Below are 11,039 nucleotides of genomic sequence, written 5' to 3'. Positions count from 1 at the left end.
ACAAATTTGTCAGTGTTTCCCTACGTGCCAAGGGTCAAAGTGGACCAACCCCCCACCCCTTTTTGCATCCCTTTCCAACAACCAACAACCCCAGAAGGCAAAACAGAAGGCCTGGGCAAAAGAGAAGCGCCAACCCGGGATCGAACCGGGGACCTCGGGATGATTGCTGAGTTTAACTGCAATCCTACGCTCTACCGCTGAGCTATTGACGCTTGCTTTGATTTGCTGGATGATGATACTCGGCCTCAATTTTGCAATATAAAGTGCATTTCTTTCTTGTCTGCGATGAAATGACTCGGAAAGAGCGATAGAGATGAGCAATACGTGCAAGATTACTGGTGGCTGGCTCAGCAATCATCCCGATGTGCCCAGTTCGATCCCAGGTTGGCGCTTCTCTTTTGCCTAGGCCTTCTGTTTTGCCTTCTGGGACGGCAGCACGAGGCGCCGGTTACGCAGCGCCTCCAGACGCGGGGACTGTTCCATAGATGTCTCAGAAGTGAGGAGCGGATTGGCGGGTACAGTATAGCAGAATAGATATTGTCCTTCCGCTGCTCCGGTACTGTATTTGCCCCTGGGATGCAACGACGGAGCAACGGCAGTGTAGTGAGATGGCTTTCTCATTTCAAAATTAGGGAGACTAGTCTACAAAGGCCTAAAGTGAAGAGTACAGGGCGGGTCCACTTAATTCTAAATAAGGGCCCACCGCGAAGGATAGCAGAGGCGCAGATCTGGATGATAAGAGCGATTAGTAAAAAACGCAGATCGAGAGGCTCTTGTGGTGCGCTGGCGATGGTGCCACGGTTCGGGGCCGGGCTGAGGCCTGAGGCGACGACAACCCACGATGCAAGCGGACGGGGCGGCTCGAAATAAGGCGGACTCGTCAGCGTTTTCAGAGGGCAAAGTGGCGTTTGCGCATCGCAATCGGGGTCATTTCGCAAAGCCCTTGCAGTTTTGGCCGGGGGTGGGCCGTGTGGCTGGGGCTCAACGATGGTTGCGCGTCCGGAGACTCCGCCTCTGACGGTGATGCAAGGCGCATCCATGAGCCTGCGACAGCCGCCCTTCGACGCCGATCCCGTTCGGTTGGAATTTGCATGTTAATGGTCTACACCCGCTCTTCGACACGCATCGTCGACCGACTCCTTCGCTCCCCGCTAAACGCCGTTGCACCGTCCTCGCCGCTCGCTCCAACTCTCACACCTCGCTCACTCCGCGCGCCGCCCCATGCTGCCCACCGCCGACGACTGCGATGACTGCGTTCCCGACTACATGCGCCGCTCGGCGTCGAGCACTCTGTTCTCGTGCCTGCCCTTCGTCGCCACCTTCCTCGTAGTCGCCCTCATCGTGCACCACCGCCTGTTCCCGCTGCTCTCGGGCTCGCAATCGCCCACCTCGCCGCCGCCGCCGCACCACCATGAGTCGCACTCGCCCACGACTGCCGTCGCCTTCCGCGAGCCGTGGAGGCGGAAGTTCGGCGCTCCGTCGGCTCAGCGCGTCGCCGGGCTCGTCTTCTCGACCAACGTGGCCCTGAGCACCGTGCTGGTCGAGCTCATTCTCTGCGAAATCTCGAACTCGCTCAACCAGGCCGCCCGCGGCCTGGCCCTCCGCACCACCCTCTCGCTGCTGCTGGTCCTGATGATACTGGTCACGCCCGCCCTGGAAATCCACTCGGTCATTTCCGCCGGAGGATGGAGCTTCACCGATTCGGGCAAGGGGGGGAGGATCAAGATTGCGTGGTTGCTGGAGGGCGTTGGAATGTCGCTTTGGTTGCTGGGTTTCTGGTGGTTGGGCGAGGGGCTGCTGGGCAGCTACCTGCACGAGAAGAGCTATGTGAACAAGCACAGCTTCAGCGAAGGATGTCTCGAGCGGATCGGTGTCATTGGCGTCAGCCTGATGGCCAGTCTTGCAGGCTTTGCCGCCGTTAGTTCTCTGTGGCAGAACTTTGGCGTCAAGCAGAAGACGGTGAGTGCTGCTCTGCTTGTGAAAAGGGATCCTCCACTAACGGCAACAGATCACAGAGGCAGACATTGCTCGCAAGCAGGCTGGCCTGGACGCAACGAATGACATGCTGCAGGCCAAGCAAAGTCGGCTGCGTGCCGTGCAGCGCCGCCTGTCCGAGAACCAGCAAGAAGGCTTCATGACGCGCGTTATCGGAAGCATCCGCGGCAACGCCGAGCAGCAGGAGCGCCAGAGCCTGGAGCTCGAGATCTCCGGCTTGGAGACCATGGCAGCCGGGCTCTCCAACTCGCTGCTGGCCATGCAGAACAGACGTCAAGCCCAGCTGCGGTCCAAGACGGCCGTGGGCAAGCTGCTCAACCTCTTCTCGTACATTTTCTCCATTTACTGTCTGTACCGCATCGGTGCAACCACACTGACGACATTCCGCCGCCTGCACTCGCCCGGCACCAACTTCTCCAACAGCGACCCCATCAACAACATCCTCGCCCTGCTGGCCAAGCACTGGGACCCGTCGCTGGACCGCGCCGCCTGGTCGCGCCAGATTTCCTTCTTGCTGGCCGGCGTCATGCTGCTGGCCTCGTTCAACAGCGTGCTGCAGACGTTCCTGCTGCTCTCGCGCCTGGCCGGCCCCGCCCTGGCCCTGCTGCAGCACGCCCGCTCCAACCTCGCCCTCATCGTGTCGCAGATCTCTGCCGCCTACGTCATCAGCTCCGCCCTGCTGCTGCGCTCCAACCTGCCGCCCGAGTACCGCGGTGTCATCAGCGAGGCCCTCGGCGCCCCGCTCGAGCCCGGTTTCGTCGAGCGCTGGTTCGAGGGCTGGTTCCTGGCCGCCTGCGTCGCCTCGGCCCTCGGCGTGTGGTTGGGCAAGAAGGTGAGGATGGGCGAGTGGGGAGGCGACTTGGACGACGATTACGCCGAGGCCGACGTCGAGATGGGGAAGATGAGCTGAGAAAGGGTGGATGATCCTCTGAAACTTTTTCTCCTTTGTTGTTGATTTGACATTATGAACCTTGTAATCACACCCCAAGAGGAAAAAAGGACGTGCCTCACGACTGTGGACGGGCATCATGCGGATTGCATAAGCGATGGCTGGACCTTTCGCACTACGCACTGCATTTACATGTATTCGCAACCAAGAATCAATAGAGCAATCTGACGTTATAATGAGCTTTCACTTGGCTGTGTTGAGGCTTGGCAGCTTCTAAGATGTGACGTCCAGGCTTCGGTCATGGCACTTGCAGACAACCTTCGCATATCATTCAAGTCTCCACTTTATCATGGAGATATAGACCATTTTTCCACCGCTGCGGGTGATGTCGCTAGTCTGTCGAGGGCGAACGGGGGATAGTTATGGTGATGTCACCCTCTGCGTCCTCGTCCGATATGTTCATGTCAAGTGAGATAGCAGAAATGAAAGACAGAGAGCACTCACTCGAACAAAACCTCCTACTCCAATCCATCAACATGCCTCACTCCAAGGTTCCCGGCGACCAGGCACCACCAGCGAGAAATTTCTGAAGGAGGCGCAGTGTACCGTAGTTGCCCCCCTGCCACCCTCGTCAGTTTGCAATCACTCACGACAACAACACGATACTCTCTACAGCCCACGGTCTCGGCGCTGACAACGTGCCGGCGCACGAGGAGGGTGCCGGCGCTGCGGGTGGTGACGCTCCCGTTGCCGGCGATTCGTACGCCAGCGTCGGCGTCGGCTCGCATGCTACCAACGTGCCTGGCGGCGAGCATGGCAACGTTGGCCAGAAGGTCAACGAGAGACCTGCTCAGTAGAGAAGCATGGTTTGGGCAATGGGGGAATTCTTGGTCTTATATTAGAAGGGGGCAATTCCTGGGTTACGAGTAATGGAGCAATCAAATTAAGCTTAACGATTTAAGCTTTCGATCTTGGAGTTTGCTGTGCCGTGCCGCTACTTAAGGTTGCGAGAGAATCAAGCTTTCCGACTTCCTGACTCCTTAGAGAGACTGCATCCTGTTTATCCAGATGTGAATGTGCGCTTCAAAAACTACACAATGTCAGCCATTCACTTCAATTAAGGACGTACAGGCGGATGTTAAAGCCGAAGTTGAATGCCAGCGCGAACAGTGGCAGTATTCATCAATTCAATTTCTCTGTCCAGAGAATTGTTTCAGCTACCCATAGTTCAAGTGTTTGATACACAGAAAAAAAAATCGTGCTTGTTTTTGATTGCAGGACCTTTGTATTATCTCGGAGAGACAGACTCATTCAATTGATTTGTAAAACAGTTCCACGCATCGTTCAGGAGGTTTCACATAAAAGTTTTGTATGTTGTCAAAATATTTACATTGAAGTTCAAATGTTTGTTCAGCGACTGCGCATTATCGCATGAGTTGCTTTATTTCCACCCAGTACATCATCCCATTTCTATTTCTAGACACATTCCCGTACCGCCATGCCATCAAAAATCAAAAATCGTACTCAACCGGCCATTTAAGGGCAGTTGAGGTCGAAGAGGGCGCCGAAGTTGTCGTCGACGACGCCGAAGTCCTGGGCCTCGGTCGAGGTGTCGTGAAGAGTGTACCACCAGATGGAGTAGCTGGAGGCGTACTTGCACAGCACGGCATCCCAGAAGATCTTGGCGTTCTCCTTGTTGGCGATGCTGTTGCCGAAGTTGGGGCCGCCAGTGGGCCAGCCGGTCTCGGTGATCCACAGGTGGGCGGCCGGGTTGTACTGGTTGATGAAGCTCTGCGTCTCGTCCAGGGCCTTCTGGAACGTCTCCTGGGCCTGGTCGGGGGTCACGCCCTGCCAGTAGGGGTAGGCGTCAACGCCGAGGAAGTCGACGGCCTGGATAAGATCGGCCGACGAGGCGTTGAACGCGTTGTACGTGTCGACGTGGCCGACCCAGATGCCCTTGCCACCGTACTTGTCCTGCGAGATCATGCCGCGGACGTCGTAGACCTGCTCGGCCAGGCGCCACGAGTGCGTGTCGCCACGGTACAGGTCCTCACTGCCGACCGACACGGCCGAGATCCAGTCGACGCCGTACTTGGAGATGGCCGCCTCGAGAGCCGCCTTCTCGGCGCTGTAGTGGGCGTCATCCTCGGTCCAGATGCCGACCAGGAGCTGAATGCCGGCGTCCTTGGCAGCGGGGACGGCCAGCTCAAGCGTGTTGCAGTCGGAGGCGGCGTAGACACGGACGTCCTTGAAGTTGCCGGGCAGGTTCTTCATGCCCTTGAAGTCTTGGGCCCACTGAGCCTGGGTCTTGCAGCTGCCATCGGCGTTGGTGGCGCCAATGTTGAAGCCCTTGCGGAAAGCGCTGGCCAGCGGGGCGGCACCGGCGAGGAGGACGGCGGCGTTGGTGAGCCTCATTGTGAAATTATTAAGCTATTAACGATTGTGTGATTGTAAAAACGAAGGACTACGGCACCAATTGATGACCGTGGAGGGAGAATGAGTGAGAGAGAGGAAGGGTGGAGGATGGAAGAAGAGCGGGAGGGAGCCGTGTGAATAAATAGAAACGTCGGCATGGGTGGATGTGGTGTGGACGGGCTCCACGTCGATGATCAGCTGCAGGGGTGTGCGGCCTTGATCCCAGCGGGCCATCGGGCTAATCTCGTAAAGGTCGAGCGATTTAATGGGCCAGAGCAGGGGAAGGGGCGGAATGAGACAGGAGAAACAGTATTTCCATTGCCGGGGCCATTGGCTGGCCTGCGGCAGACGGGGGGTGCGGGAATGAGGCGCGTTTTCCGGTGGTGGTCGGGAGAGGCACGGCGGCTTGCAGTCGGCACAGCCTCTCCCGGAGCGCCACCCATCCCCACCAACCACGAGCGAGATTGTTCGCTGCAAGGCCAGCCAAGGGCTAGACCGCCGCCATGTGACGTACGTCGTGCGATCCGTGGTCAATGGCTTGCTGCTTATTTCCTCTTGTGCCACGCCAAGAGCGAGCGCTGCGTAAGCGATGCGGCTGAAAGACTGATGTGCACTCCGTCATAGCCGTATCGTTCTGGAACCGTCTGCTGCTGGGGGATTGACGGTAGCCCTACGTACCGGTCAGGCGGCAGTTGTGGAGAGGGCGTTGATGCTCGGAAATGAAAGGAGCTTGTGTGGCTGCGAACGGACCCAGCCTCTCCACCAAGGGGCATGAATTGCATGGACCATGTGCTCCCGCGCCGTTCCTCTGCCGTCCAGCTCTACTTCTATTCATATCTACTCTGTCTTGTCCGTTGATCGTCGAAGGATTTTCTAATTTTGCTCCCAGCTGACAGCAGACGCTGTGGTCTGTACGACTTCGCTTCGATACGAGAAGCCGTATTCTTTGGGCAAGAGAAGTTCGCTCAGGCCTTTCTTGGCGTCCCGAAAGGGCTTCACAGCCAGGGTAGGTCTAGCAGATGCAGACGGTCCACCGTAACATAGGGCTGCGAGTGCTGGAAGTCGAAAGCTTTGATCAGGCCGACCAAGTGCGTGGCTGCAGCACACAGCACCAGCACATGGAATATCTGGTGCGAGCTTCCCCAGATGTCAAAGCGGCCCGGCCAAATGCGTTCGGGAAATCGGATCTAGGAGCATCGTCAAGACACAGCATACAATAGGCGACACGAGCATTGGGAAAATCTTACGGCATATATGGCAGCACCAGCGATGTACATGAGCCCATGCGCGACCAGCCAATCGAGGGCGATCCTTTCCCTTAAGGCCAGGAGCCCGTACAACTTGAGGCCGCTCACGACGGGGAAGATGGCGGACAGGCCGAGCCCGACGAACATGGCAGCTCGGACGGGACGGAAGGCGGGCGAGCGGAATTTGTCCAGGACGGCGGCTACGGCACAGGCGATGCTGTTGGTCGTGATCTGGGCGGTGTCAGCTCGTCTCCTTCGGGCCATGTGCGAGACGGACCATGATCCAATAGAAGCGCACGTAGGACGGATGTTCTAGAAGGCCGTAGTACACGCTCGGGATGAAGCTCCCCCAAATCAGGAAAACGATGCCCATGTAGTCCAGCTTGTTGCCAAAGCGCGAGACGTGCGGCGAGTGGTTGCTGATCAGGTGGTAGGTGCCGCTCATGCCAAGGCAGATGGTAGCACCCAGGAAGAAGCAGCCAAACATGACCACGTCCTCGTGCGTGGCCGTGTCGTAGCGCGGCCTGAGGGCGCCGTACAGGGCACACCCTCCGGAAACGGCGGCAACGGCACCCAGCAGGTGCGTGTAGACGTTGACCGTCTCATTGTGCAGGTAGAACAGGCTCTTTGCAGACTTGCGGAAGGAATTTGAGGCTGGGCGGTAGCCGCTCTGGATGTAGTGGTTGTCCTGCTGCCAAGGGTGGATTTCGTGCCAGAGGAGGGTCAGGCGCGTTTCAGCGCGCTCTTTTGCTGAAGCCATGGCTATGGCGGAGAAAGAGTTTGTGGATGAGCAGTTGTTGGGCGAGGAGCCACGGCCTGACTCGTGCGGTGGTGTCAATCGCGCCTGCCTCGCCAACACCACCCCGCCATAGCTCCGACACCGCCCTCAACCGCTGTCACCGACAATGAACGCCCCCCAGCGGCCCGTTGGCCGTCGAGGCCCGTCGATGCAATGGAGCAGGCTCAAGCCAGGCCCTTCAGACCCGCTCGAGGCCTACGGCCTGCCTTCCAAGGGCGAGACAAGGAAAGCCTAGCTTTGGCCCTCGCTGCTCTTCTCTCCTAACGCCCACCAGGCTCAATGACGCCCGCGCCCAGGAGTCCTTCTATAACAAAATCGTAGACCGCTACATGAAGTTCTGCGCAGCTTCCGGCGGCGGCGACAAGCTGGCCGAGCAGTTCGCCGCCATGTCCGTCTCTCAGACAAACCCGGCCCCGGCCCCAAAAGTATCACAGTCCCCGTCTCCCCCGGGCGCGCGTCCTTCTCTGGCCTCGCCGAAGACCGTGCCGCTGACTCCCTCGACCGTCCGTCCGACTAAGCGCGACGCTTCGCAGACGCTCGATTCGCCGCCCGTCTCGTCACCCAACCCGACTGCCGAGCTCGGCACCATCCTGTCCGCCATGCGCAAGCTCCGCGAGGCCATCGTAGCTTCCCACCGCACCGATCACTTCGCTCAGCGCGCCTACATCTTCATCATACACGCCGCCATCCTGACCAAGTCCTGGGAGTCGTATCTGCCCGCCCTGCGCTATCTCCTCAACCACATCCACGCCCACACCCCCATGACAAGCTCCGAGTTCAACGAGTTTGCCGGCTACTACGTGCTCGACCTGGCTTGCCGCCAAGGAGACCTTGCCTCCGCCTTTGCGCACAGGTCCAGGCTAGGCCTCGCCTATTCAGACCCGACGGGCCGTGTCGATCGCCTGCTCCGAGCGCTGGTTATGGATGACTGGATCAGCTTTTGGCAGCTGCATAAGCTGGTCGACGGCTACCAGAAGCGCATTCTCGAGTTCAAGGAGGACGACATCCGCCTCCACGCTCTCAAGTGCCTTGGTAGGAGCTACTTCGGCGCTGAAAAGGGGTACATCGAGAAGTGCACTGGCCGCGATTGGGATCAGCTCGTAAAGAGCGGGGTCGGGTGGGAACTTCACGAGGGGGATAAGGTCGTTATCCGCCGTCCAAAAGCAAGGTGAGCTTATCGGTCAGTACGCGCTTCGTCATGTTTATTGCTGTCTGTGCATGCATTCTGTGGAGTCATTGGTTAGGTTAGTATACCCCTGAGCTCCTTTCTGTCGTATATCAAAAGGCACTGTTAGAACTGCAGTGCCGAAAACATGAGTCACGTTAACAGCAAACAAGAGTGGTGTTCTCGAATCGTGACTGCGTGACTTTCATGGCAAAGACATTCATATTGCTGCATCCGATGGCTCCAGAATTCGGATGTGCTGCAAGAGACATGTTAAATTCGTCATGACACTTTTTACGAGCTTCAGGACCTCGAGAGACACTGAAAGCTTGTCCAACGCATTGCCAGGTCTTCAGTAAAACTCCGCTAAACATTTTAACAAAGTACTACAGTGTACTTTCCCGTAATCATTCACTGTAAACGAAGACATTCGCATGCTTACGCCGTGAATTCCTACATTGAAATAAACTGTACTTTCCCCTCGAATTTTTGAGTATCTTGCTTGGGCTTTGGTTCTCATTTGTGTGAGTCTCGTTTATCACTGCTGAATAACGCCATGAATACCGGACATCGCGAGGGCAGAATCATCCCATTATCAAACGAACCCCCGTTCCTCTTTCTTGAAAGCGTTGCTGGACTGATCTCGGAATGCTGCCCTGCACACAGTCAGCTTTATCGACATCAATACTCTGGCCGAAACATACCTCCACCTCACTCATCTCTCCAGCGGAAATCACACAAGCTCGCCCCCTCAACAGCGCAGTCAGGATCCCGTCCCTTAACTTCCGCTTCCTCGCCTGCGTACTCATTCATATCCTCCATGATCTTCATATTCTCCACCGGCACTCTTATCTTCCTTCCCCGTCCCTTCTCTCTTTTGCCTTCCCCATCCATTTCCTCCACAACCTTGCCATTTCTATTATCTACAAAAACATACTTATCTGAGTACTACTTGACTACTAAACTGGTATTGGATGCAGGATGAGCGGCAGCACACTGTGATGAAAAAAACATCTATGCGTAATCATACGGGTGATGGGGTACAGTAGTAATGCTGTTGTGATAAAGGTTGATGATGACAAGCTGAACGAGGGGCGTAGTGGGCACATGATCAGCGGTGTATCATCATGGCGCTGGAGGCTACGGACATTATGCAGCCAGGTCCAAGGGTGGATCTCTTGACAGAAAATAGCAATATGGCTGGTCAATGGGGTCGAGGAGTTGAAAGTGTTGGTGGGGGTGCAGTAAAAAAGGGAATTCTGAGCAGGGTCAAGGATGGTCAGGTGGTGTTCGACTATCAGGAGAAGAAATTCAGGAAAAGGAAATCCAGGAATAGCGTGAAGGGAAAGGGGAAGAGGTGGATAAAAGTAAGAGGAGTGGTTTTGGTGATGTTTGTATCGTGCGGGTAGTCGTTCCTTTTCTTGACTGGTAGAAGTGGTAGGACGTGGGGTAGTGAGAAAAAGAGAGAGAGTGTGTGTGTGTAATTGGATTTTGCGCTGATGATGCAGAATGAATCGGAAACTGCTGTTGCTCACTTTATCGGCCAGTTACTGGCCGTATATATATGCGTTAGTAGAATGAACGTATTCTCGTAAGGAAGTTGCCGTTGAAGTAAGGAATGCAATGCTGATTATCCGCAAAACAAAAGAATGAAAGCCGCGATTTCATGAAGAAAATGGTAAGCACAGACTTGGGTGTCACAGCAGGCATAGTGAACTGGGGATTGACCTGCTCGTAAAACTCCTTTCTAAACAAGTGCTTGAACTCCAGTTAGAACTACGCACTTTGAAAAATTTCCTGTAGAGCATAATCTGATTGTGTAGGCACAAGAATGGAGTCAGTGGCCACATATTTCCCAGAAAATTCTGATGGAATGTCAACAACAGTGGAAGCACGGTCGACAAACGAGCGCGTTTCACATATGAATAATCAGGTCTAGATATGTGCAAAAGTGAGTAGCACTGCCGTTAACAAGGCGAACTAGATAAGGTTTTCGGCATCTGAAGGTATACTTCAGTATCACAGCTCAAGTATTCATTATCGAGATCAAAATTTCATACCCACCGGACCTACTAAATGCAGACAAGGTCACTCTCGAAAGTGTGTGATTACCTTGTACACTCAGTCTCGTAGTGCCCAAATCTGTCAAAACCGATTCGCCCCTTGCAGCTGATAAAAATTTGGCGGCCTACCCCTGTGGTGAGTGGTGCGGTACGCTACTATGTAGCAGTCTCCCTGTTACCATCACGTCTGGAAGCAGAAGATTTGGCAATTGCATCCCACACCAGTAAACTTTTTAGTTATGTCTTTTTTTTATTCGAGAGAGAGAGATACGAGGTCCATTATCGAGGATGTTACCAGTCTAGCTTAGAGACAGAGTATAAGAAGAAGAGCGTTCGACAAGGCAATCACAGGAACCAGACACCGTGGAGACGGAATAAGGAGCGACGTACGAAGGGGCTAGAATCATGTCTGGCGATTCAGTCGTGAAAAGGAAGGCGCAGTCCGGAAAATTTACTGGATAGAAAC

General features: G+C 55.5%; 5 protein-coding genes across 5 annotated transcripts; 3 read left to right on the top strand and 2 right to left on the bottom strand.

Moving 5' to 3' along the window:
* Positions 1 to 1,221: 1,221 nt before the first annotated feature.
* On the top strand, positions 1,222 to 2,905 carry LTHEOB_458 (G protein-coupled receptor protein; the record flags this gene model as incomplete). The annotated part of the gene is made up of 2 exons (XM_035513629.1): positions 1,222 to 1,959; positions 2,009 to 2,905. The coding sequence occupies 2 exons, from the start codon at positions 1,222 to 1,224 to the stop codon at positions 2,903 to 2,905; spliced, it is 1,635 nt and encodes a 544-aa protein (XP_035372460.1).
* A 515-nt stretch (positions 2,906 to 3,420) lies between these two features.
* LTHEOB_457 (uncharacterized protein) lies at positions 3,421 to 3,741 on the top strand (the record flags this gene model as incomplete). The annotated part of the gene is made up of 2 exons (XM_035513618.1): positions 3,421 to 3,435; positions 3,496 to 3,741. 2 exons carry the CDS (start codon positions 3,421 to 3,423, stop codon positions 3,739 to 3,741), a joined length of 261 nt encoding a protein of 86 aa, XP_035372459.1.
* Positions 3,742 to 4,420: 679 nt separating this feature from the next.
* On the bottom strand, positions 4,421 to 5,299 carry LTHEOB_456 (Glycoside hydrolase family 17; the record flags this gene model as incomplete). Its single annotated transcript, XM_035513607.1, has 1 exon — positions 4,421 to 5,299. The coding sequence occupies one exon, from the start codon at positions 5,297 to 5,299 to the stop codon at positions 4,421 to 4,423; it is 879 nt and encodes a 292-aa protein (XP_035372458.1).
* Positions 5,300 to 6,294: 995 nt separating this feature from the next.
* LTHEOB_455 (Hemolysin-iii channel protein) lies at positions 6,295 to 7,306 on the bottom strand (the record flags this gene model as incomplete). The annotated part of the gene is made up of 3 exons (XM_035513596.1): positions 6,295 to 6,486; positions 6,547 to 6,777; positions 6,824 to 7,306. The coding sequence occupies 3 exons, from the start codon at positions 7,304 to 7,306 to the stop codon at positions 6,295 to 6,297; spliced, it is 906 nt and encodes a 301-aa protein (XP_035372457.1).
* Positions 7,307 to 7,674: 368 nt separating this feature from the next.
* LTHEOB_454 (SAC3/GANP/Nin1/mts3/eIF-3 p25 protein) lies at positions 7,675 to 8,517 on the top strand (the record flags this gene model as incomplete). Its single annotated transcript, XM_035513585.1, has 1 exon — positions 7,675 to 8,517. One exon carries the CDS (start codon positions 7,675 to 7,677, stop codon positions 8,515 to 8,517), a length of 843 nt encoding a protein of 280 aa, XP_035372456.1.
* Positions 8,518 to 11,039: the final 2,522 nt, after the last annotated feature.

Source organism: Lasiodiplodia theobromae (genome assembly GCF_012971845.1).
Source record: "Lasiodiplodia theobromae strain AM2As chromosome Unknown scaffold_1, whole genome shotgun sequence".
Classification (NCBI taxonomy): Eukaryota; Fungi; Ascomycota; class Dothideomycetes; order Botryosphaeriales; family Botryosphaeriaceae; genus Lasiodiplodia; species Lasiodiplodia theobromae.
This window is presented reverse-complemented; position numbering and strand designations above follow the sequence as displayed.